This window comes from Fonsecaea pedrosoi, assembly GCF_000835455.1.
Source record: "Fonsecaea pedrosoi CBS 271.37 unplaced genomic scaffold supercont1.5, whole genome shotgun sequence".
In the NCBI taxonomy this organism is placed as follows: Eukaryota; Fungi; Ascomycota; class Eurotiomycetes; order Chaetothyriales; family Herpotrichiellaceae; genus Fonsecaea; species Fonsecaea pedrosoi.
The window spans coordinates 3,449,461-3,474,085 of record NW_013550611.1 but is presented as its reverse complement, the minus strand read 5'-3'; the positions used below and the strand labels follow the sequence as shown (position 1 = coordinate 3,474,085).

The 24,625-nt window shown below is 52.0% G+C and overlaps 9 protein-coding genes across 9 annotated transcripts; 3 read left to right on the top strand and 6 right to left on the bottom strand.

Moving 5' to 3' along the window:
- Positions 1-1,760: 1,760 nt before the first annotated feature.
- Positions 1,761-3,559, top strand: Z517_08734 (uncharacterized protein; the record flags this gene model as incomplete). Its single annotated transcript, XM_013427249.1, has 2 exons — positions 1,761-1,800; positions 1,854-3,559. The coding sequence occupies 2 exons, from the start codon at positions 1,761-1,763 to the stop codon at positions 3,557-3,559; spliced, it is 1,746 nt and encodes a 581-aa protein (XP_013282703.1).
- An 843-nt stretch (positions 3,560-4,402) lies between these two features.
- Z517_08733 (uncharacterized protein) lies at positions 4,403-6,301 on the top strand (the record flags this gene model as incomplete). Its single annotated transcript, XM_013427248.1, has 1 exon — positions 4,403-6,301. One exon carries the CDS (start codon positions 4,403-4,405, stop codon positions 6,299-6,301), a length of 1,899 nt encoding a protein of 632 aa, XP_013282702.1.
- An 819-nt stretch (positions 6,302-7,120) lies between these two features.
- On the bottom strand, positions 7,121-9,403 carry Z517_08732 (uncharacterized protein; the record flags this gene model as incomplete). Its single annotated transcript, XM_013427247.1, has 2 exons — positions 7,121-8,838; positions 8,938-9,403. 2 exons carry the CDS (start codon positions 9,401-9,403, stop codon positions 7,121-7,123), a joined length of 2,184 nt encoding a protein of 727 aa, XP_013282701.1.
- A 4,074-nt stretch (positions 9,404-13,477) lies between these two features.
- Z517_08731 (uncharacterized protein) lies at positions 13,478-14,638 on the top strand (the record flags this gene model as incomplete). The annotated part of the gene is made up of 1 exon (XM_013427246.1): positions 13,478-14,638. One exon carries the CDS (start codon positions 13,478-13,480, stop codon positions 14,636-14,638), a length of 1,161 nt encoding a protein of 386 aa, XP_013282700.1.
- Positions 14,639-14,803: 165 nt separating this feature from the next.
- Z517_08730 (uncharacterized protein) lies at positions 14,804-16,530 on the bottom strand (the record flags this gene model as incomplete). Its single annotated transcript, XM_013427245.1, has 4 exons — positions 14,804-15,530; positions 15,594-15,715; positions 15,771-16,072; positions 16,137-16,530. 4 exons carry the CDS (start codon positions 16,528-16,530, stop codon positions 14,804-14,806), a joined length of 1,545 nt encoding a protein of 514 aa, XP_013282699.1.
- A 552-nt stretch (positions 16,531-17,082) lies between these two features.
- Z517_08729 (uncharacterized protein) lies at positions 17,083-18,063 on the bottom strand (the record flags this gene model as incomplete). Its single annotated transcript, XM_013427244.1, has 4 exons — positions 17,083-17,270; positions 17,344-17,387; positions 17,437-17,580; positions 17,663-18,063. 4 exons carry the CDS (start codon positions 18,061-18,063, stop codon positions 17,083-17,085), a joined length of 777 nt encoding a protein of 258 aa, XP_013282698.1.
- A 1,708-nt stretch (positions 18,064-19,771) lies between these two features.
- Z517_08728 (uncharacterized protein) lies at positions 19,772-20,982 on the bottom strand (the record flags this gene model as incomplete). Its single annotated transcript, XM_013427243.1, has 3 exons — positions 19,772-20,634; positions 20,724-20,815; positions 20,912-20,982. 3 exons carry the CDS (start codon positions 20,980-20,982, stop codon positions 19,772-19,774), a joined length of 1,026 nt encoding a protein of 341 aa, XP_013282697.1.
- Positions 20,983-21,737: 755 nt separating this feature from the next.
- Positions 21,738-22,680, bottom strand: Z517_08727 (40S ribosomal protein S6-B; the record flags this gene model as incomplete). Its single annotated transcript, XM_013427242.1, has 4 exons — positions 21,738-21,999; positions 22,061-22,320; positions 22,403-22,459; positions 22,537-22,680. The coding sequence occupies 4 exons, from the start codon at positions 22,678-22,680 to the stop codon at positions 21,738-21,740; spliced, it is 723 nt and encodes a 240-aa protein (XP_013282696.1).
- Positions 22,681-23,010: 330 nt separating this feature from the next.
- Z517_08726 (anthranilate synthase component I) lies at positions 23,011-24,612 on the bottom strand (the record flags this gene model as incomplete). Its single annotated transcript, XM_013427241.1, has 1 exon — positions 23,011-24,612. The coding sequence occupies one exon, from the start codon at positions 24,610-24,612 to the stop codon at positions 23,011-23,013; it is 1,602 nt and encodes a 533-aa protein (XP_013282695.1).
- Positions 24,613-24,625: the final 13 nt, after the last annotated feature.

The following is a 24,625-nucleotide window of genomic DNA, read 5'->3' as shown; positions in this document are numbered from 1 at the left end:
CTCCCCCGTTCCCTCGCCGAGCACTTCTGCGTGACCTGATTGATCCGTCTTTTTGCCATCCTCGCCTTTCGCGGCTTTTCACAGCCTCTACCTGTTAGGGCTTGTTCTCTCTGCTGAGTCGAGGCCGATATAGCCTTTTGATTCCCCCCTCCTGGCCCTCGGCTCCTCTTCTTCCATTTCCGCTCCACTTGCTTCATCATCCTTTCATCCCTCACCACCTTCGCTCAACCCAAGTTTTCTGGTTCTGTTCGCAGACCATACTTTCGTTTACTTCGACTTTGAAGACAATAACACACTCGCTTTTCACGACTTCGAATATCCCCTCGTTGGACATCAATCGCTCAAGTCCTTCGCTTTTCGAATTGGTTCGCTGAAAAGCCCCCCCCTCAAAATCAGCCGATCCCAGAATCCTTCCAATCCACCACCTCTCAATTTCACAGCCTAGAAACCACATTTGATTGTGGAAAAAGAGAGCTATTGATATTTACTCGACTCCTGTCCGGTGTACGAGTGATAGTTGGAACATTCGTGGTTCCTCTGTGTTTCCATTTGCACGAAATAAAGGCTGGAAACTCGTGGGCAACTTCACATCTCACAACTCTTTCGCTGCGCAACCACCCGTTTGGTGACGACTTACCTGGCAAAACTCGACGGATAGACCCGTCCGAAAAGGGTACAAGGGTTTGGATCGCCTTTGGGTTCCTGACCTCTGGTTCAAGTCGGAAAATCGGCCTCCTGGGTAAGTGTATCAGTTGCCACCCTTGGAGTCCTCTGGGTACGTCGAAAAAGACAGACCCAGACAACTCCTTGCTTGCACATCATGTCCTTGCCTGGGCATTGAAATTATCTTTCATTTTCCCCTCGATGAATTCTTGAATGTCTCACTGACGCCCTCGATAACAGTTGGTTTCCTGCCAGTGGTAGAAGAGGGATTTACTTCCCAAATCGACCCGCTCTCGGAACCTGTTACAGATATTTGCCACAATCTCTTCTCGATCTATCTTGACAGAGGTGAGCATCCCTTACACAGGAAGATCCTGGTAACCTGGATTTCCATCTGGCCTGGCGATAGTTTGGCTGATCAGTGTTGATAGTTCGTTCCACCCGGTTGGAATTCTTTGTTCTCAAGATTAAATCTGCCTCACCTTCCCGACTCCCAAACCTCTTCGGGATCGACGAGTTCTCGGCTTCATCACACATCGCTCAAACTGGCGACGTCGGTCTAAATCGCATCTCGTCTCAATTGGTGCTCTCAGCCAGCCGCCAACTCCTGCTCTTCAGGAGTCCTCAGTCAGCCTTTGAAATTCTTCGCCCCGTCTTCGAATGCACCCCTGGCGAAAGTCGATATTGACATCCCAGACATTCGAATCTCGATAGCATTTTGCAACAGTCACTCGCTTTGATTCGAGGCGCCATTTAGCCTCCCACCACACTCGTTTAGCACACAGTCGCTCGCTTAGTGATTTTTTTGTCCCAAGAAATTTACCAAAATACCGTCAAGCTGGCGTCCATAACTTTCAACCACTTTCAGGTGAGTCCAATCTTGCGTTCCCCCCTGCCCTTGTCTTGGCCTCTACCATCATAGTGTCGTGTCACTCCTCCCAGACTGATTCAAATACTGACACGTTTCTCAGTCGTTCCCCGACTTCCGCACTCCATTCATAGTCGACGATTCATACGATCCTGCAGTCTTTGCTGGAGAGCATTTTGCAAGTCAGTTCCAGGACGGCCTCGAGGCCAAACCTGGTCAGCTCTTCTCCATGTCTGGCTATGATGGACCGGGTCAAGCAGGGCTCATAAGTAGGTCATCCCTTCGTTGATGTGGAAGTATCTGTCACTGACTCATGTCATAGAGTTTGAACCTCCTGCCATCGACAATCAGGTGTTCTACGGTAGTTTTCCTCCCACTCCGTATGATCATCACCCTCTTCTCCAACCTGGAAACCCACAGGAAGCCGACTTCCAGTACATAGCTGGAAACGACTATATCTCCGAGAAGAGCTTTCCTGGCAATGGCCCTTGTGCGGAGTCTAGAGATGTGAAAGATGGGGACGTGAGAGTGGCCAATGCGCATCACCAGCGCATCCCCTCATCTCAGAGTATTCAAACTCTCCCCCGCAAACGCAAGGCTTCGACTGAGGACGAGTACGATCTACCAGCCCAGAAGAGAGCAGTCCTTGCCCAAGTTCACGTCCAGGACCCCAACGGTGACTACTACGACATTAGCGGTCAAACATCCCCTTATTCTCCATTCGTGCCGACCCCTACTGGCAGCGCCGGCATTCCTAGCTGCGTTAGCCATGGCGCGTCTCCCAGACCCTCTGGTCATCACTATTCAACTTCAACTGCATCTCAGGTGTCGTTGGCTGCTCCTTCTCCAAACACGCCTGCTTTCAGTCCATCCTTCACCACTGTCAAGAGTGAGCAGAGCCCTGCTGCGCCCATGACTCCCATTCCCCGTCCAACCACAAGTTCTCCTTTGAAGTCGTCAGTGCCCAAGCTGGTGCGGACCTCGACCATGCAGCCCTCACCAACAGCTTCTTGCTCCACGATAGCTATTGGACAAACGCAGACCTTCAATCCATATACGTTGTCCAACCTCAAGGCTAATCTCAAGCTGAAAGGAGACTTGGACAGTATGAAAGAAGACTGGACTGCAGAAGAGAAGGACGCTCGTCGGCGTCTCGTCGTGTTCGAACGAGAACAGTCTGGCAGCACTATTACGGCGAGCTTCAAACCAGTCACTCCCCAGGATCGCCAGGCCAGCAGCATTTGCATCAGCTGTATCTGGTGGAAAGAGAAGAACGAGTTCTATGTCACCTCGGTTGACACCATTTATCTTCTCGAAGCCCTGGTCGGGGTTCGTTTCACTGTTGAGGAGAAGAACCGAATTCGTCGCAACCTCGAAGGCTTCCGCCCTTTGACTGTTTCCAAGGCTCGACAGGACAGCGAGGAATTCTTCAAGGTTATCATGGGCTTCCCTCACCCAAAGCCACGCAACATCGAGAAAGATGTCAAGGTGTTTCCGTGGAAGATTCTGGCCACCGCATTGAAGAAGATCATTTCCAAGTACTCTGCCAGCTATTCTTCCACTGCGGCACCACTCCTCACACCTGCTTCGTCTATGTACGGCGGAGAGGGTTTGACCGAATATCAATATCCATCTTCGCCCCATCCAGAATACATGGCCCATGCCGGGTATCAGATGAATGCCGAGATGGGATATCTCCCCCAAGCTGTCCAGATGCGCGTCCCTGGACCAGTTGTGACTGGACCACCCGAGCTGCAGTTGCAGGTACCTGAGTACGTCCCTGCCTACGACGTCAATGGCCAGTACATCTATCACAACGGAGTTCCCGTCACCCAAGCTATGATGAGCATGCCTGCCCATCCGATGACTGCTCCAGCCTCACGCATGCCTACCTGGGAATATGCCAATTTTGTCAATGACAGCCCAGTCACCATGGCGCCGCAAAGTGCACCACCTACCGCCTACCCACGTGGACCCATGATTGAATCAGCCGAGTTCATCCCCCATATGTACTATCAACAGCACTAAATGAGCGCGACTAATCTTTCGAAACATTTCCTTTCTTGACTGTCTTTAGCATCGTTGTTCTGCGTGGCACAAGACCCACAACACGCATACTGGCACGACATTTCCTTTTTATGTCATTGGCGTCCTGGGATATCACGGAAACCTTGGAATGGGAGATCGAATGAGTCATGTATACACAAAACCTCCTTGTACACCAGCACGAGCATGTTTTGCATAGCGATTGACACTTTGTGGAGGTTGGGTCGGGGACGTTGCCTATGCTTACAGGCTCTGAAAGTTGGACAGTTATGGCTGTTCACTTTGGTGATAATAACAGAAGATTGGGAGGGGAGGTTTCAAAAACGGGAGGGTCAGGTCAAGGTCCGAGGGTTACGTTCGTGTAAATGATTTGATGAAAGCATAGACTTAGTCATGGCAAACGGCCTAACGCGAGCTGCCCACGCGCAGAAAACACATGATTAATTGCTCTTGAAGTGTTTGTTCGTGTTGAATTTTGTGCTCTACCAGGAGTTGGAGGATGAGTTGATGAGGTATTTGATGTTGAGTGCTCGTTTAAGCCAAGTATGCCGAGACAGACTAGGCCCTTTTTGTCACTATAAACATTGGCCCGTCGCGCAGATGGCCATTTGATGCGCCATTATTGCAATCAAGTCACGCTTCAGCACGGCGCGCGCGCCAGAAGTCGTGGTCGTCGCTATTGTCAGCTAGTGATTCTCATCTATAGACTCAGATCCGCGTATTGCTTTCATTATATATCGCCCCAGCATCCAGATCGCTTATTGACTGGCTAAAGTTCTGGCGCCGCACTCAATTCGAATCAACAAACGCACGGAAAATATTGATATGGCCGCAGCGGTAGCGCTTGACACTCCTTCGCCACGGCGAACTTATGCTCTCAGCGAGAGCGCATCAACGACTTGCTTACGCTCGCCCCAGCAGACGTCACCTCGTCGTTCGCCCTACTTCGCCAACTCCACGCCGACGCAGGAACCGGACAAGGAAAACACCTCCAGCCCTTCACGCCCTTACACGTTTACCCCTCGGCGAGTCAAATCCCTACCTAGAGCGTGGGAGAGGCGGCCAGCGACACCGTTTGTGGCGCGAAACGACGCACAGAAGATATGGAAACGCGTCCCATTGGGTGCCATCGGGGCGAACGTTGGGGAGAATTGGAGGAAGGAGAACAGGCGACTGGCCACACGGCCGGTCAAGAGATTGAGAATTGCCCATCTCGGTGGAGAGGAGGATCAAGAGAATGCCGACTACATCGCCTCTAAATGGGACGAGGATGGAATGACGACACCCAGTCCGAAACGGAAGGTCTTGGGATGTGGGGTGTTTGCAATGGATCGGGAAGATCAAAACACTTCTAGTGAGGCTGACGACGGCATCGAGGACGACGAGGACTGCGGGATCTCGGAACACAGAACGGCTTCACCTGTCCTCGGAAATCACGATGGAGCAGAGGACCGGATCGAGGTTGCAAACAGTAATATTACAACGAAACCTTTGCATGTCTTAGACAGTGTCACAGCTCCTATCCAGGCAGCGGACTTGCCTCAACCTCTGTCACCCATCACTGAGTTGATGAACACTTCTTCCACCTCTTCACCTCCGCCTGCAATCATGCCATCCTCGTCAAATGCATCTATGCCGGCGCTCGACGAGGACCTTGCCTCATGTGGAAATGGACATCAAGACGCACACTTTTCTTTCACTGTCTCGAGCATTTTTGGCCCGATTGAATCCGTAGCTAGCCCTCCCGATCACGACGATACAGCCTACCTGCATGATTTCCTATCTCGAGCTCGCGCACGGAAGGCAGCTAAAGAACAGGCATCCGAGGAAAATACAACAACGCAGCTGGAGGAATCGGCGGACCCATCTATGAAAAAATCAAGTTCTTCTCACATTGAAGATGTGACCAGTACTCCCCCGGAAGCTACCGACAGTGAAGAAACACCAACGATTGTTGCCACAGCTCCAGAACCAGAAGTCAATGTCTCTCCTCGACGAAGCTCTCGACTCTTCACCCGACTTCCAAGACTGCAAAAACCTGCCACAAGCCTTCCGAACACTATCTCCCTCAAGCGGCTCAATGGTACCGAATTTATCGCCGCCCGCAACGAAGCTGAATCGCTTGCGGTGACCACCCGTACAAACACTAAGAGTAACAAGAACGGGGCAGTCTCGGCAAAGGTCAGGTTGCTGCAGATGGATGCTGAGCAGAAGGCTAGGCAGTTCTCGGAAGAGGCCGGGGCAGAACAGCCAAATCCAGAGACTAGGCCGACGAAGAAGAGTAGCAAGAGAAAAGAGGTGGCTTGGGCCGAGAAGCTTGCGACCTTTCACGGAGAAGTCGAGGAGAGCACTGTTGACGAAACAGTGATGGGAGAAGTGAGAGAGGACGAGGGTTGCAAAGCGGACAGCAACTCAGAGGTGGACAGCAATTCGGAGGCGGAGGGAGGAGCAGGAGGCAAGGAGGGAGTCGAGCAGCTGCGTTCGCTTCTGCGCCAACAGAATAGAGGGGTCAAAAAGGTGCGCCGACTCAGGAAATTGAATGGTGGGAGTGTGAATGGGACGCCGGCACCAAAGAAGACGACAAACATTCCCCTGCCTACTGGGTCGAAATCTTTGTCTGCAAAGGTGTTGGGGTTGACGGCGCAAGTGGAGGATGTTGTGGGGAGTGAGAAGGATGCCATTCAGACGAGGGCGAGGAGGAGGAGGATCTCCACGGGCGTCTGAAGTTGAGCCGCTGAATGGAGATTGTTGTGCTCCTTTGAGCGTCGCTGAGAGGTACCAGGAATATATTCAGTTTGAAGCGTTGGAAGCGTTGGAAGATACAATGGGGTCCGGCGTCGGTCTGGGGTGGTCAATGGCGCAGGCGGGAGGATTTGGCTCGTCAGCTACGAGTGGGTAGCTCGAGTGAGGCCATGTATCGATCGAGGGGCTACAAAGGAGCTGCTGTGCTTCTTTTGTCCAGAAGGCCATCCATGGGTGACCTGATGACCTGATGACCAGGGCATTCCTAGTCGGCAGGGTCAAATAGATGGCCCGATCCCGTGCCGCCATTTACCTCTGAGAGATACCTACTCGTAGGTAGCCATCTTGTCATCATATACTTGTACTTTTACTTTTACTTTTCCCAGACCTTGTAAGTGGGTGATTGGCTGGAGTTAGGGGATTCGATGTGTCCAATATCCATCTCGCCATCTAATATCCATCCTCGATCCTCCATCATCCATGGATCGGTCTTCAGCCTTTCAAATCCTCCCTAATGAGAGCTAATGAGAGAGGTTAGCACCTACGAGTAATAATACTACCGAGTACCTGGGATTGGATGTTACTGGTGCGAGTAAGTACGGAGTAAGGACTTGCCCTTTTCGAGGCAACATTCACTTGCAGCTGTGACCCCCCTCCCTACCTAGGTACAACAGGTCCCATTGTCCCATGGTCCCATAGTCCGATCCGGAAGTTACGTGTTGCCAGAGTCCCTGAATCGGACTGACTTGCCCGAATGTGTTCAGCAGCCGTGAACCACATGGGTTGGACCTGGTGCCTGGGTCACACCACTACTGTAGTTCTTTCAACGAAGGTCGACATTATCCTCTCTCCAAGGGCTTTCTTTTTATCAAGACCCTCAATCTTACTGTTTACCTCGATTGCTTTGACCATTCTCTGTGGTACCCCCGGGTCAACCTGAACCTCTGGTGCTAACGAAGTCAGCAAAAGATCCATCAACTCTTCATCGAAATATCTTGCGAACGAAACAAGTTCTTCTCCTTCAATCAGGTCTCTCACTCCTGACTGTGCAAGGAGAAGCTTCATTATTCCGTTGGTATTGTCGTAATTGTGCCTTGCTGCGTCCATTATTTCTCTGGTAATCCGCACTTTGGATCCTTGCTTCTTGAGAGCAAGCTCAAACGTCTGATGGCCGAATTTTCTTGCAATGTCGGCCATTGCTGTCTCGGGAATTGAAATTTGCAATTCTTCTTGGGTTAATATAGTCTGTAGCACTTTTTCACCGTCTGGATTCTCCACCGCTGCTTTGATCACATCTCCGGTAGGTAGCTCTTCCAGTCTCCCTTTTTCCAGTAAAGAGCCCATCACTTGGTAGTCGAATCTTCCTGCAATTGCGACAACGGCCTCGGCCGGAATTTGGATTTTTGATCCGTATCTGTGAAGTAAATCGATCATTAGATCTCGATCGAATCGTTCTGCAATCTGAACAATCGCATATTCTGTGAATGATATGTCCAATCCTTCCCGAAAGAAGGCCCTTATTATCTTGCCACCATCTGAGTTCTCTGTCACCGCTTCGATTGTCTTCTTGGTAATCGGTTCTTGTAGTCCTCCTTTTTCCAGTAAAGAGGCCATTACTTGGTGGTCGAATCTTCTTGCAATTGCGATAATGGCTTCTTCTGGAATGCGGATTTCTGATCCGTATCTGTGAAGTAAATCGATCATTAGAACTCGACTGCATCGTTCTGCAATCTGAATCATCGCTTTTTCTGTGAACGGAATGTCCAATCCCTCTCGAAGGAAGACCTGTATTATCTTGTCCCCATCTGAATTCTCTGCTGCCGCTTCGATCACATCTCTAGTGAGCGGTTCTGTTAGCCCACGTTTTTCCAGTAAAGAGGCCATTACTCGGTGGTCGAATCTTCTTGCAATTGCGATAATGGCATCTTCCGGAATTTGGATCTCCAGTCCCTGTCTGTTGAGGAGACAGATCATCACTTGCGCACAGAGGACGTTTGTAATTTTGACAACCAAGTCTCCTGGAATTGGCTCTGTCCGGTTTTGTTCGTCAAACAGAACTGAGTGTAGTAGCTCATGCTCTGATTCAGAAATCTCTTCGCGCTGTCGTGCTTTGTTCAAATCATCCTCGGCCACCTTCTCTGGGCCTTTGCAGATGTCTATTGTCAACTTCAAAAGTTTCATTGCCAACGTTTTTGCATGAGCTATAGGCAGTGTGATTTCTGTTTTTCCATATTTCAAGGCGAAGAATGTGTACTCTCCCGAAGCAGAGCCACTGCCAACCTGTGTGACCAGGTCCGTGTGTTCTATCAGAGATGGCTTGACCTTGTGGAGATCTCCGGCATCCATGATATGAACTTTGAAGGTCTGCCCTACTTCGACAAGCATATTTCTCGCTGTCTGAAGGGTTGCATGAGGTATGGTTTGATTTTCCTCACTGACAGAGTATTTTTCAAGGTGCTCATCGATTTTTCTGGCGACATTATGGATTAGATGTTTGAGGCGGTCGGAGGGCATATCAGCTAAATTAATAATGTTAGCATGTCCCTTGGGTATTTCGTTTGGTATGTTTAATGCCCTAAGAGTTGCAAGGGGAAATGACTGCTCGGGAGCACACGTACTAGAAAAGTCATCTACAAACACCTTTGCGAATATTGTATCGCGTATCCAGAATACACTTGTGTCGGTTCGCAATGAATGAGTCCCAATGCCAGCAGGCCATATTCCGTCGGACAATCTCCTTTCAAACAAGGCCAAATAATGTTTCATGTAGTCTTCGGCAAGAGAAGCATTGCGACACCGAGTGAATTCGACGAGTAGCCTCGTTTTTGTGCCGCCAGTTGTAGAAATGTCAACGCTGTAGAGAACGTTACACCATGCGCAAGTGACATTCGTATCAAGTGTAGATATCTCGACTTCGCCCTGAGGTATGTGCGCCAACAATGCTTCGAGCGTTGATTGATCCAATGGGGCATTCGTGCTTTGTGGTGATAATGGTGGATTTGAAGCTGCAGAATCTTTGAATTTTGTGTTAACTTCATCCCAGAGCCCATAGGGAAACCCCGGGTTAAACAGCCTCGAAGTCATAGTGCACCCTCGGAGCAAGTACCAAGGGAAGGTAAATATGCAAAGAAGTAATTTACAGAGTAGCACCTAAACAGTAAACATATTGATGGCACGAACCCAGGTTGGATGGAAGTTGAAGGGGAATATTGAGTGGAGACTTGCGGAGAATTGGTAGTGAAGTGCCTAAAAACCCCAACCTGCGGTGGCGCATTCAGGCGATCAGCGATATCCCTTGTCGATCACGTGCTTCAGTTGTGTTCGTTCTAGCACCCCCACTTCAGTGCTGAACCATGTCACCAATCAGCTTTCAGCCACCTGTGAACCGTGCCCATCGGATCGCTACGGGAGTTGAGGCGCTGAGTAATCGCCCCCAATTGGACCGATTGCTCGAATGCAAACAGATGACCTCACCCAATCCCACCAAAGTGAACGAATCCATGTGAAGTACGAGGTACTTGTAGGCAGCAATACTGGCTTGTTTTATCTGCAAAGATGCCCAACGCGCTTTTAAGCTATCCCTTCTCTGCCCATTCTCCTTCTGATGTTACCGCCAAGTGTTGTACGCGTGAGGATGGAGGCCAACACCAGGTCAGGTCTTCTCGTTCAGGCGAGATGCATGTTCTTTTGGCATGGCTTGAGTAACGGCCAGTTTATATCAATTCACCTCGTTCACTCTCCTGTTCACCCTTATCTTTCTTTTCCAACTTCCAACTCAGCTCGGAGCTTTCTGCCACTAACGTCTTGGTGCGGTCATCAATGATGGCGGCCGCGTTCGTTGTAGAATCTATTGAAGTTCCAGCGGTTGGGTCGGATAATCGCCAAGAAATCCAAAGTATCGACGACAATTTACCCCCTGAGCCCCTTGGTGAAACAAACATCTTCAATCCTACCATTCCTGTGGCTTTCGGATATAGCCCATACGTTCCTTTTACACTGCGCGGAAAATTTCCATTGAGATCCCGGGGAGCATCAAAATATGCAGTACGGGGCAACTTGGGCAATTTTCAGATAGAAAGCCGTCCAAGAGTAATCTTTTCTGGCCAAGTTGTACGAGCGACAGACTTCACCAGATCACCAGACAGTCAACAAAATAACGCACCATTCAAGTGCGTTGGTCTCTGGAGCTGGACTCTCTTACTTTTGACCAACGACGAGCAGTTAGTGGACTCGGTGATATCGGACACACAAACTCGAATTGAGGCCTACTTTTTCCCAGGTCCTGCGGCTGATTATTTTGGTGGCAGGCATGTCACCGAACTAATACGTCTCGTAATTCTGGATTTTGACAGAGTCAATGCAGTCCAAAACCATGTCGCTTTCTACGCCGAACACATTGCTTCTACTATGTGGGCATTTGGGCATGCAAGAGAGGGTGACGAACAGCACCGTGTAATCCAATACGATATCAAAGGTGGCAAGTCAAATTATTTGCAAGCCCTTTTCAGGGACAACACAGGAAACTTGTGGGAATTCGGCTCCTCGGATCGATTTTACGGTTACGGTTTCAAGTTTTATTCATTTTTCAATAGAAAGGTTCGCACTTGTAACTGCCATGACCTTGCGGCGCTTGTCATGGTTTGCTGCCGGGCATTGGGTCGACTAGATCGACGAGATCACGCTATGGTAGGTATTTCCTGGGGCTCTTCCTGATTCTCCCTCCCTTAACACTGGCCATGTAGCCAAGGTTTTGTCACTTCTCAGGCTCATTGGCTAAAGAACGCCATATAGTTCATCCCTACAGAATGGATCTATACGCAAAATTTCGGTTACATCAAGGCCGGTCCTCTCTTTGGCCACCCCGCCGAATTGATCGTCAACAATCCCTTCTACAAGCGCCGAGACCCACCCCTGCCACTCATGGAACCCATGGACCCAGACAGAACCTGGTTTGACAATCACAGTTGGATCGAAATCCGACTTCCACAGGACGGAAACGGACCTCAGCCGGTCACACGGACCCGAGTCTTGGATATCACGACTGGGCATCAAGAGGGCTTGGGCTATAGAATCTCAACTGGGCACCAGGACAGATGGCATTATATCGCAGATTCAATAGATGTTGGATTTAAAACAGAGGTATTCCCGGATCGGGAAGTTTCTGGTAATGTACGAATAGCCGTAGAGAAAATACATTTGCTGACTGTCTTGTTCGCAGAGTTGGAAATGAATCTTGTCTTGGTATAAGGTGTTATCCTCTGGATACGGCGAAGATCATCTTCGTCGGCGAGAGAGGTGTCACGAACCCGGGGCGGTACGCTGGGCACGAGGGCAACGCTTGCTTCTATTTGAGGTCGGGCTAGGCTGGTACTGAACAAAGCTGTGAAGGTGTTACCGACCAAAGCCCGGACGAGAGAACTGGTGCGCAAGGTTGGGCGCAAGGCTGCAACACTCCGACCCCTTCGAAAGTCTTTCATGAACATTTCGATGTCTCAGGAGACGTTCCAAGCGCCCTCGAAGGACCCACGGCCCTGCAAGGATAAGAACCTCTCGAGAGACCGTCTCTCTGAAGGAAGCTCTTCGTTTTTCGTCTCGTGTTCAGTAACGCTCATGGCTTTGGATGGTCCTTACACAGTGTCAGAACCATTCAACTGTATCTTCACCTCATTTTCGCCCTTCGTCCCTGGCAGAAAGACGGTTTGGTAACACTATCTTGTGTGAGCAATAATGTTTATTGACTGCGAAGGACTCCTAACAGTGCTTGGTGTAATGAGCGTGGTTATACAGACAAACAGGCAGGATATGGTTCATTGGTGCAACCCGTCCCATTGTCCTATGTCCCAGACGAGTATCTCACTTAATGGTCTCAGCCTCATGCTTCAGCCTTGGCCCGTGGTCCAGGTCCCTTCGGTACCCGAACTGGCTCCTCACCTAACCGTCCTTGCTGGTTGTGTCCGGTCCAGTTTTCCTTCCATGGTGACCTACCCGGGTCGCCGGTCTGAAACAGATGTCCAGCCGATCGCAAGGGGCCAGACCAAGCCCCTGGTGCGTTTGCTCACTGAGCGCTCAGGGAACGCTTAGTGAGGGGTTTTAGAACTCGCATGTTCCAGGGAGCATGCGGAGTACCGAGGAAGAGGAAAGGTAGGTATTAGTTACAAGCTGTCTTGCAAGGACGCTGTCTCATGGGGAGTAACCAGGAGGGTGGCTAGATAGGCACGTAGGCTGGTAGGTAAGAATAGGTGGTATGTAAGTAAGCCTAATAACCTTACTCGTAGGCTACGTGGTTACCTAGTGCCTCGTACTTGCGAGTAGTAAGAGGTAATGGTTTACTCCACCCTCCCTTACCCTATTCGTGGTTGGCCATGCACGTGCCGTGGCCCGTACAGTAAGCTTTTACTTAGAGCCTTTTAGTGACCGCCTCTTGGCACCCACGCCAGCGCTAAACCCCATCCATCGGAAAGGGTATAGATCCCCCCTCTATATCGACATTGTGATTATTTTGACCTCGTTAACATTGTTAGTTGGCGACCAGCACAACAGTCATCCGTGGGAGAGTTTCTCGTTTTGGTTTTTTTTTACCCCCACCCTTCTTGTGATCGCCCGGTTTCTTGATTTCGGGGTTCGGCGGAGTTAAGACGGTCGTGCATATTCAGTCACTCAATCTACACATACTGACGGAGGGACGCAATGAGGGAGTTAGGGACGGAGTCGGGTTCGGGGGAATTCATTCAGCAACCCCCATCTTGATTGATTCCCAGAACAGGGGAGGAAGACAGAGTGAGGAGGGGAGGGAGGAGGAGAAAAGAGAGTGACACACACACGGAGAGAGGGTGTGTGATGACGATGCGGACAAGATGATGCACATACATAGGTACAATACATTCAAGAAAAGGTATAAGAACTCCCTCTTACTCCCCTCTCTCATTCTCTGTCTCTCTCCTCCTCCCTCTCTCCTCCTAGCCTCGCTCTCTCAACAATACATCTAACACACACACACACATTGAATCCCCAATTCTTCTCAGGAAATCCCCTTTTGAGTGGGCTGCAAAGAAAACAAGAGAGATAGTGCAACGAGACTGTCTATATCTCTCTTCATTCCCTACTCGGTATATACACCCACCCATACACGCATTATACACACAGACAGTATCCACCACAATGTCCATCCCACCGACCCACCGCGCCCTGCGCCAGGAAATCTACGCCGAACCCCCCACCGTGCAACACATCCCCACCCCGCAAGTGACGCCGGGGTCGGCGGTGCTGCGCGTGCTCCAGGCCTCGGTCATCAGCTACACCAAGGACATCTACAACGGGGTGCGACGGTACCCATACCCGACGCCGCTGACGCTGGGACAGACGGCGCTGGCGCGGGTGGTGGCGCTGGGTCCCGACGCGACGACCCTGCACGTCGGGGACCTGTGTTTCCTGGACGTTACGATCCGGGGCCGCGACGACGTCGACCGCGCCGCGGGCGCCACGTTTCTCAGCGCCATCGCCCACGGCAACAGCAGCGCCGCGGCCAAGTTGTTCCGCGACGCCTGGCGCGACGGCACCTACGCCGAGTACGTGCGGTGGCCGCTCGAGAACTGCTTCGCGCTCGACGAGGACAAGCTCCTGCGGAAACTCGGCTACCAGCTCGGCAACCTCATGTTCATCCCCAAGATGCTGGTCGCGTACGGCGGGCTGGGCCCGCTGTGCGTGGACCTCAAGCCCGGCGAGACCGTGGTCGTCAGCCCCGCGACGGGCGGCTTCGGCTCCGCCGCGGCGCACCTGTGTCTGGAGCTGGGCGCCGGCCGGGTCATCTGCATGGGGCGCAACGAGGAGATCCTCGCGGACCTGAAAAGCGCCGTCGCGCCGGAAAAGCGCGCGCGGGTCGAGACCGTCCCGCTGACGGGAGACTGGGAGGTCGACTTGAAGGCCCTCCAGGCCCTGGGCGGCGTCGTCGACGTCTTCTTCGACATCTCCCCGCCCGCGGCCGCCGACTCGAAACACCTCAAGGCCGGGGTCTTCGCCCTCAGGCACGGCGGCAGGATGTGTCTCATGGGTGGTGGCAACCATGACGTCGTCCTGCCGCACGGCGTGTTGATGCGCAACGACATCACCGTCCGGGGAAAGTGGATGTACGAGCCCACGGACGTCAAGCGGCTCATTGCCCTGGTCGAATCTGGAGTGGTCAAGCTGCACAGAGACGCAGACAGTGTCAATCCACTAGGCGCAAGAGTCGTGGCCAAGTTCAGGTTGGAGGAGTGGGAGCAGGCGTTCGATGCGGCTGAGAAGCAGGGCAGGAGTGGCGGTATTGTCGTGATGGAGCCGTGATGGCCGCATGTGAGAATTGGCGACCTAGGGGTGCATATATTGCATGATGTTGCGACATGTGTCCAGCATGAGTTCGAGATTCAGTGGGTGAAAAAGGGACATACACCGAATCAGACACTCTCAATCTAGCCCGAGTATACTAGCTCCAGTAGGGAGAACAACGTGTCAGCTCTGTCCTTCCTCTCTCGGTCGTCTTCGATGCCTCTCAATCTCCTTGTCCCACCAGGCACGGTATTCGTCGATCCACGCGTCGAGGAAGAAGAACCTCTTGAGGCTCTTGACCGTGTCCTTCCAGCGCCTGGCCGGGGGATGTCGGCGGAGGAGCTCCTCAAAAACCTCGGCCTGTTCGTCGGCGGTCAGGCCGATGCGCTCGGTGCTCTTCTCGACGACCAGGATGGCGACCCCCCACATGGCGTAGTCGGGCTTCGCGCCGTCGAGCGCCATGAACGACTCGGCCGTCTTCTTGATCCGCCGCCGTAGGTTGACCAGGAACTGGCCGTAGAGTTTCTGGCTCTCGTTGCGGTCCGGCTGCTCCCGCAGCACGAACAGCCAGCAGAAGACGCAGATGCTCCGTTCCAGCGGCGAGACGGTCGTCCGCGTGATCAGCGTCATGAGGTCGACCGACACGTGGTAGATTTCCTCCGTCGTGGCGCGTCTGGTTAGAGGGGTCTCCTGGGCCATGTGGGCGAGCCGGCACAGCAGTTCGATGATCTGCGTGGAAATCCTCCCCTCGAGGGCAATGTCGCTGAGTCCGTGGGGCAGGGTCGCGATCTCTGTGCACAGTTCGGGCGAGAACGGGTGCTTGGGGTAGGTCAGTTCGGATTCGGGCTTGACGGCCTCGGCCGACGCCGCCTGCATACGTTGCAGCGCAAATGAATACAATGCTTCGGTGCTAGAGGGAGTTTTGCGATTAGCATCTTCAAAGACAGGGCGAGAGGAGCGGCATAGAACATACCCTGCCAGGTTGTATTTCGTCTGGCGGTCAAAGTTGCCATGCTCCAGTCCACCACGGAGCGAAACCAGCGTGTGGAGGCCTTTGAGGTGGGTTGATGCGTGGTCGTCGTGACCGGCGAAGAACTACCGAGGAGTCAGTATCAGTCTCTCCCGAGCAAGGACAAAGGGTCAAACAGACATCGGCAGCTATCAAACATATCACGGTGTGGATGGTGGTGTCCGAGGTCGAGATCTCTTTGGACTGGGAAAGCGTCCGATGGAGTTTCCCCAGCACGCTGGAACGGAGATGTGCAAAGTGCACACCACCTGGCACGAGGGCGTTGGGACCGGCAGGGTTGGTATATCGCGCCATGGAAAGGATGAGTGCCTCGAAGAGCATGTCGGATTGCAGCGCCAGGGGGAAGAGCGTGCCGGTCAGCCAGTTTTTGCCCGAGTCATCGGCGTATAGCGATGCATTCATGGCGGCGTAGTCTTGGAGGACTGATTGGAGACTCGTCAGCTCTGATCTCTAACCAAGAGATGTTTCAGACCGCGTTGCACTCACAGAAATCGGCCGCCCATTCGATCTGTCCGGACTGAGGTATGGGAAAGGACGCAAATGGATCCCTGCGATGGCCACCCAAGGCATATTGAACGGACAACTTGGGAAGACGTCGCCTTCTCAGTAACGCGTAGATGATGTCGTCGGTAACTTCTTGACCATCTCGACCATCCCCGATATTCTCGGCCTGGGCCAACAATTCCGAGTCGACCGTGACGGGCGTAGAAGTTCGAATAGGATGGCGCGCGTGCCATTGTGCTGCTGTCGGCGGGTGTGATGATCGAGGCGTCGAGGGTTTGGCCCTGTTGACTCTGCGACCGCGATTGACGAAAGCGTTGATCTGCGAGCGTTTGCGGGCATCGCGCATGTCGTCCAGGTCATTGTAGGTGATGAACATGACGGGCCAGCCTCAGCCTGTTCAGGGAAGGGTTTGGGTCAGCCAGTCACTCACTCTACCCCGAAAAGCAGCCCTATATGCGGAGCCCAGGGAGTTTCGGGAACCCAGGGAAGATGGAGGCACCAGAGGTGAGATCTGATTAGCAAGATAGAAAGGGGGCCCAAAGGGATCCAAAGGGTTGGAACAGATTCCTCGGTATTTTTCCGACGTTGGGGCGGGGCGAGCCTAGTGAGTCTTGGGGGCTTTTGTATAAAAGCAGGCATTATTATTATGTTTGTTGATAAAAGACTTGACCAAGTTAGAAGGCTTGGGTGACTCCACCATCCCCATACAGCTATCCTCCCTCCATTTACAGAGTTATAGCAAACTATATCTCGACTGCCAATTGATGTTCTTCCAAGATCTCCTTTAGACCAGCATGCCCCTGATCCCTCCTTCGCATCTTCTTCGCCTTGCTCATATTATCCTGGTCCCTACGGAACAGACGTTTGGTAACAGCCTCCCCCACGCATGCCGGGAATTGGCTGTAGCAGAAAGAGCCACCGTCGGTGGCTACACAGTAAGACAGAAACGGGCATTGTGAATCGTCGGTGCAGGGCGTGGGGGTGCTGAATTGATTTGTTGGTAGACAGACGCCATCGCCGTCAGTTCCACAGCCGGAGATGCGAGAATAGCAGGTGCAATCTGTCGTGACATCGAGGCTGATACAGTCGGAACTGCTGGTGCAGGCTTCGAGATTTCTATAGAGAGTCATTTGAATGCTGCGCAAGACCCGCCGCCTCGGAGGGGGCAGAGCGGAAGAAGTATACTTACTCTGAGCAGACAGGGGATGGCGCAGCGCTTGTCGTGGTGGTTGTCTGATAAAGTCAGCGTGCATTCTCATTGATAGGTTCAGCCAGCACTTACCGTCGTTGTTGTCGTAGTGGTTGTTGTGGTGGTAGTACTTGGGGTAGTGGTCGGAATGGTGCTTGTGGTGGTGGTGGTGGTGGTGGTGGTAGTAGTAGTAGTGGTAGTGGTGGTGGTGGTGGTGGTAGATGGTGTGATCGTTTTCTGAAGACAAACGTCATCAATCAGACACTTATATCACAGTCAAGTCCACTATACCGTGCTAGTAGGAATGCTCTCGATACACGAGCAGAGGGTCGAGACTATGGCGGAAGCCTCGGACAACAAGGTCGAGAAGAGTGCAGCTTTGGGATCAACGGATGTTGACGTTGACCTTGTCGTCGTAGTAGAAGGAGGCTTGGTGGTCGAGGTAGATGGAGGTTTCACCGTTGTTGTCGATGGAGCCTTTGTGGTCGTTTTGGTTGTCGTCGTTGTCTGGAAGTGTCGCTTGGCCTTGACCGGAGCTGAGCTGACCAGTGTCACAGTCGTGACCACCGTCGACGGTGGGTAATGGCTGGTGCAATAGGACTGAGCGGGAGCATATCCGCGAAGAGGTGCGAGCAATGCGTAAACTCCACTAGAGCAAACCGGGCCAGACGCTGCGGCGGTCGCAACCAAACAGGAAAGCAGCAGGAGTAAGGACTTCATGTTGGAAGGAGACAATAGTGGCAAGATCAGAATGACAATGACCTAGCTGTACTCACGAAAGGGAATGCACAAATATGAAGGATGGACAGCGGTGCCTCTTTAGATTTTATAGCTCTCCTTCATCACCACCCTCAAAAGGGACATGGGAGACGTATGGGCATCTTAAAAACCCCATGTCGATCTCAATTTCTGAACGAGGAGTGATCGCCATTGGTGGCTTCAGCCTCAAAGCCGGCTGGGCTGAATCTCCTATCCATGGGTTCGTAATTGCCACCAAATCAGTGATTCTGGCGCTGTCTTGCGACGCATCTGGCCAAGTAAGTCTTGTAGAACGTCGTGATATAGACCTCCGGCACAAAGCTGTGACACTAAGCTCTTGCTACTTCGCCCATCTCAAAGAGGAAGGCCATGGTCTTTTTTCCAGGTCGAGACCAAGCTGGACGAACAACGGGATCCCACTAGTGCTCAGAAGATGCGGCGTTGTCTGCGCCAGTTCCCCTCCTGGCATGGACTCGGGCCGCTTGAAATCTCCATCGGGGACCGTATACGAAAAGAGGGTTCCCAACGAACAGAACTATGGCCATGAGAATCCGGATGAGGGCGAAGCCGAAAAGAATCATGTCAGGGACAGAGTCCGGCGGTCACCTGCCGTCCACTGGGAACTGCAGACAGAAAGGATCTAGACGCCATGGTGTAGGAAGAGGAGGTGCAGCCTTGAGTGAACTTGTCCATATTCATGTGTAGCGTTTCTCTGTACCTGCTTAGGCGAAGTTTATAACCGAGTCCGTCTGGGAGATGATGGAGGAATCAGGAATCAACTCGGACGGTCAACGACGTTGGGCTGCGTTTGGCTGCGCCCGTTTAATAAAGGCGAAGCTCTGGACCAGCCACTAGCGGCCTTGGCATTGAGCTTATTTTTGTGGCTAGCTGAAGCATTTCTCATGCCGCATCCATATCCCTGAGTAACAGAGCATCTTCTTGTACCCAATGTGACAACCTCTCGCTCGATTCATATGATGATGATGTATGTGTGTCAAAGTCTCCTTAAATGCCGACCATTTCCAACGCAGAAAACGACAAAGATCCATTCGAAATCGTCTGGAACCACTTTCCCAACGTACCCCATTTACGTCAACTAGTAGCATCGATAGTTCCAACGCCCCTCCAACTCCTGCTTCTCTTCACATTCGACGTCTCTTCACAAGTTTGTCCTCGCTGTTTCTGACGGCCTTTACATACAGTCCAGCCAGCTGTAGCTAGTGCATGGGCCGTGGCTTGACCATTGCTTGAACCAACTTCAAATAACCCCGCCAACAATCATTGTTTGCATCCAGGGTAGGACATCGAAGCTGAGGAGGAATAACTGCCCTTGATTATTCCATCTCAAATTATCCAAAAAGGTACAACTCCAAATCGACCCTTGGCGATCAGAAAAATCCATTCAGTAGCCAGGAGACCATGCGGAGAGTTCTGTATCCATAGTAATAAAAAGGAAGGGACTGGCTTCCAAACCTAGCAGAGACAGGCAGTATATCTGGGTATCAACGTCTTGAAGGAACTGGCAGCCTTGCATGTCTAACGCCTTCTGCAACATTAATCTTGCAGACATCTTGGAACATCGACTGGTGAATATTCCTGGAATGCTCCATCCGTCCATCCCACGACTGTTGCGGCGGCAATTTCATGTGTGCGAATCGTGATCTCCGGGCTATGACACCGGATTGTTGAACAAATAACTCACGCTTTCGCCATTATGCGTCCGTCTGATGGCCTCCGCCAGGACGGGAGCAATGTCAATAAACTCGAGCCTGCATCCCTTCTGGCCTTCAGGAACCTTGAGAGCTTCGAGCTTGTCCTCGCTGACCGGGACCGTATTGGTCATGACCAAGCGGCTCAGCGACGAGTTTCGCAGAGTCTCGACGGCTTTCCCTGACAAGATACCATGAGTGACAAGCGCAACCACATCCTTCGCCCCGTGTTTGATCAGCGTATCGGCGGCTTTTGCGAGTGTGCCACAGGTATCTGCCATATCGTCCACCACAATGGCCACTTTATCTTGCACCGTGCCCACCAGCGTCATCCGCGAGACTTCGTTAGGGCGGGATCGTTCTTTGTGTATCAAAGCAAATGGCAAATCGAGTTTGTCGGCCATGGATGTGGCTCGCTTGGCTCCCCCAGCATCCGGGCTCACAATGACACACTCCTGCCTTGGTCCGTTCACCTCCAAGCCGGTCTCGCTCGCATGCATGAGGTTTTCCCGAATCCATTTGACACTGTTAGGCTCTGCGTAGAGATTGTCCACGGGCACGTTGAAGAAGCCTTGAATCTGCGAAGCGTGCAAGTCCATGGTAATGACATGGTTGCAGCCCGCCGTCTGAAGCATGTTTGCCATGAGTTTTGCCGTGATGGGAGCTCGCGACTTGTCCTTTTTATCTTGTCTAGCATAGGGGAAGTTCGGTAGGATGGCGGTGACACGGCGGGCGGAGGCGGTCTTGCAGGCGTTGCAGATGATGAGCAGTTCCATCAGGCCGTCGTTGATGTCGTTTGGTCGGGTCGATTGAAGGATGAAGACTATTTCGCGATGAAATTAGGCTCCTGCACACAAAAGATCCCAGAAAGGCAGAACAACTGTCCCGCAGCAAAGGGAATGAATGCCGTACCATCTTCGTCTCTGACCGACTCGCCGATCGTGACACTGGTCTCTTGGTTTGAGTATTGCAACACCATAATCTTGACTAGCTCGATACCCAGTCTGGGACACACGAGAGCACAAAAGAGTCAGCTTCGCCTAGAAAATGGACCCGACTATGCCACCCAAGGGGCCGCATGGAGGGTAGGTAGCGAATACCTTTTGGCGACGGCATGCGCCAGCTCCGGGTGACTGTTCCCAGTCAAGAGCTTGATCGAGTTCGACGCCATGGCTTCGGAGGAGTTTTGAGTGGATGCGATCACCGACGAAGCATTCTGAAGGGCAGTAACAAGGGCAGGAGGGACAATCAAGTCTGGTGGCATGGGATTTAAAAGTTAAGCTGATTTCGAAAAATTTACCGGGTAGGGATTCCCCGCGAGACTGACTCAGGCGCCGCTGGTTGGCGGCGTGGCGGGGCACTTGGGAGTTGGGTAATTTGCAGCGTTGTCACTGGTCTTCCACCCGTGGGCAATCCTGGGCGTTCCAAGTTTTGACTCAAGTCACAACAGATCGATGTTTGAGAAAGAAGAGGTATGCGGGGCAGCACGGCGAGGTCAAATATCATGGAAAGGGAAGAAATGACAGGGCAAGTGAAGGGGCACAGAGTAGTACCGGCGTGAGAAGTGTCACCAAGAGGTCATGTTCAGTCTTTTCTTCTGCCAGATTGACCCTTTTTCACCTGATCTATCCCTCCCATGCCGCTTGCGAGACAGGATTTTGAGACGAGTTTCCCATCAGTATTTGAAACGATACCACACATTCTGCGCTGTGCACACTCTCCAGAGTCTCACAAGCCATCCCTGATCTTCAACACCTGAGGCTATCATTCGCAGGGATGGCATTTCTTGCCTTGCCTCCGAGTACCATCACACAAGACCTTGTCTCCAATAGGCTGAGCTGACAACCATCGATTTTCATGCCTTGGTCGACACAGTATGCGTAAAGCTATTGTGAAAGAGGTATCCTGCAAAATCGATTCGGGAGTCTACTCCTTCCTCATCGAGGAGGCACGTCTCTTCCTCAACTCGGTCCTCTTCTCACGTTCCTCATGCACACGCTTGGCCAACAACTGAGCATACTCGTTCGCAGCGTCTTTGGCGGCCTCAGCGCGTCTTCTCTTGAGTGCGATCCGGTGTCTCTTGTGTTGCATGCGCTGGGGAGTGACAAGTCTCTGAATCTTGGGGGCTTTGGTGTAGGGCTTGGCACCTTCTTTCTTAGGCACGACTTCGCGACGGATGACGAATTTTCTGTAGAATCATGTTGGCAAATGTCGATGCAGTGGTGAGGTGTTTGTATCAAGACACATACCTGACATCATCTTGCTTGGTCAAACCAAAGAATCTCCGAATCTTGGTGGCTCGCTTGGGACCCAGGCGCTTGGGGTTGACCACATCAGTGAGACCGGGAATCTCTCCATCGCCCTGCTTGACGATGGATAGAGCGAGGACAGCGAGATCTTGCCCGACAATGCAGCCACGAACGGACTTGCGCTTGCGTTCACCGGTTCGTCGGGGTCGGTAGCAGGAGTGGCCGTCGGAAAGGAGGAGTTTGACACGGGTAGGGAGCATCTGTTATGAACAAGTCTCAGCGAGGATTCTTCGTCGAGTTTTCGCTGGCGCTTTCACCAAGCTAAGGGATGGCAGCACGTACAACACCCTGCTTCATGGGAAAGCCTTGCTTGTCATTACCACCAGTGATGCGGAAGATCTGTCTCGCACAATATCCGTCAGCAACTCTTTCATCCGCGACATAGCGAGGAAACAGATATGACAAGATGACCATACATAGCCCTTCCATTCATCTCCTAGACTGTCACCTGGGACTTCGTTACCCATGCGCTTCTCCATGAAGACGCGCAGCTTGCGGTCATCTTCGACTTCGATCAACTTCTGCGACCCGTTGGCCGGGTACGAAATATTCAACTTCATCTTGTCGACGATACGCTGATCAGGACTGTCAAGACTGAGGAGAGCCCTGACAGGTACCAGCAGTTGAGAATTGGCAAAGAAAAGACAGAAGTGTATGCTGTAAACGCTTCACAAATGATCAGTTCAATCCATGCAGGATAATTTCCTCTGTGCGATTTCCCGCCAAGCTTTGTCTCGCTAGGCCGTAAAAGGCTTAGTTCAGAACGAATATTGCTACGCACAATCCCTTTTTCCCTTATGCTGGATTCTCCCTCGAGCCATTCGACAATGACTGAATTATTTTAGATTCTGTGGCATTCTGCCTTGTATAAGTCTTGATATATACTTGGTCTAGATAGCGACACCATTTGCCTGCCCAGCCCCGTTTCCATTGCGCAACTTTTCGAGCTCCAAATATCTTTTTTCTGCTTCCTCAATAGTCCTAATATTCGCTCCCAGCTTGTTCATTGTTTCAATCCACTCATCCTCCTCGACACTGTCAAAGACAATTCCTCCGCCAGCCTGCAAATATGCAACGCCGTCTTTCACCACCATCGTGCGTAGTGCGATGCAAGTGTCCATTGCCCCTTCATCTTCAATCTTTGATCCGTCGAGTGACACATGGGAGAAGCCGAAATACCCTACCGCACCGGCATAGACACCTCGTTTTTCCTGTTCTAGTTCTGCAATGAGTTCCATAGCCTTGACTTTGGGAGCTCCCGAGACCGTGCCTGCGGGGAAAATACTTCGAAAAGCGGTGAAGCGGTTCTCGCCTTCTCTTAACACACCTGAAACCTGACTGACCAGATGCTGAACGTGGCTGAACCGCTCCACCACCATGAGTCGGTCGACACGAGTGGACAAGGGGTCACAGACTCGGTTGATGTCGTTGCGGGCCAGGTCCACCAGCATCACATGTTCGGCACGGTCTTTGAGGCTGTTACGCAGTTCCTCGGCCAGTTGCTCATCTTCTTCAGGGGTTTGACCTCTCTTGACCGTGCCCGCGATGGGATGGGTTATAATACGGCCGGCCTCTTCTTTTACTAGTAGCTCTGGCGATGCACCAACGATGCTGAAGTCCTCGCAATCGATGTAGAATAGGTACGGTGAGGGGTTGACTGTCCGTAGATGCCGGTAGATATTGAATGGATGGAGCGTAGTAGGGCGTGATATACGGTGCGAAGGGACCGCCTGAATAATGTCTCCTTTGGTCACATGCTTCTTAAGCCGGGTGACGTGCGCCTCATATCCTGTCTTGCCAAAGTTCGATTTAGAAGGTTGATTGAGAGCTATGGGTGGTTGGTAGGGCAGAGGAATGTGTTCTCCCTGCAGGAGTGAAACCGTTCTGTATAGTGTTGCGCATGCTTTATCATACGCTGACTGCAGGTCGGAAGTCGACTCTGACGATGGTACCCGCAGGTATGTGATGACCTTGCAGACGTTGAAGAAGTGATCAAATGCCACTATTGTGTCGTAGAGCATGAAGAAGCTCTCGGGCAGCTTCAGGACGTCCTTCATGGGACGGGCCGTCTTGGGCTCAAAGTATCGGACACAATCATAACCAACATACCCAATGACCCCTCCGGTCAAGGGCGGGAGTCGTAGGGAGGGCACGGTTGCGACTCTGTACTGCGAGAGTTCCTGTTCGAGCCGTGGGAGCGGATCTTCCTCAGGTCCATGGCCTGGGCCGGATTTGATGACTTTGAGGGGATTCGCCCCGACAAAACTATACCGACCAATTGTCCCGGTGGTTGCCGCACTTTCGTACAGAAACGACAGCTTCGAGCCCTCTGATACTTTTAAATATGCTTGTGTGGGAGTAAAAAGGTCGGCGGGGATTTGAGCGCATACCGGTACGAGATTCGGAGGGAATTTGGATGATCGGGACTTGGAGAGAATGGAGGAAACCTCCTCAAGGGAGGGTTGAACTTTTGCCTGGTATATGTGAGCCATGAAGTGAGATGAA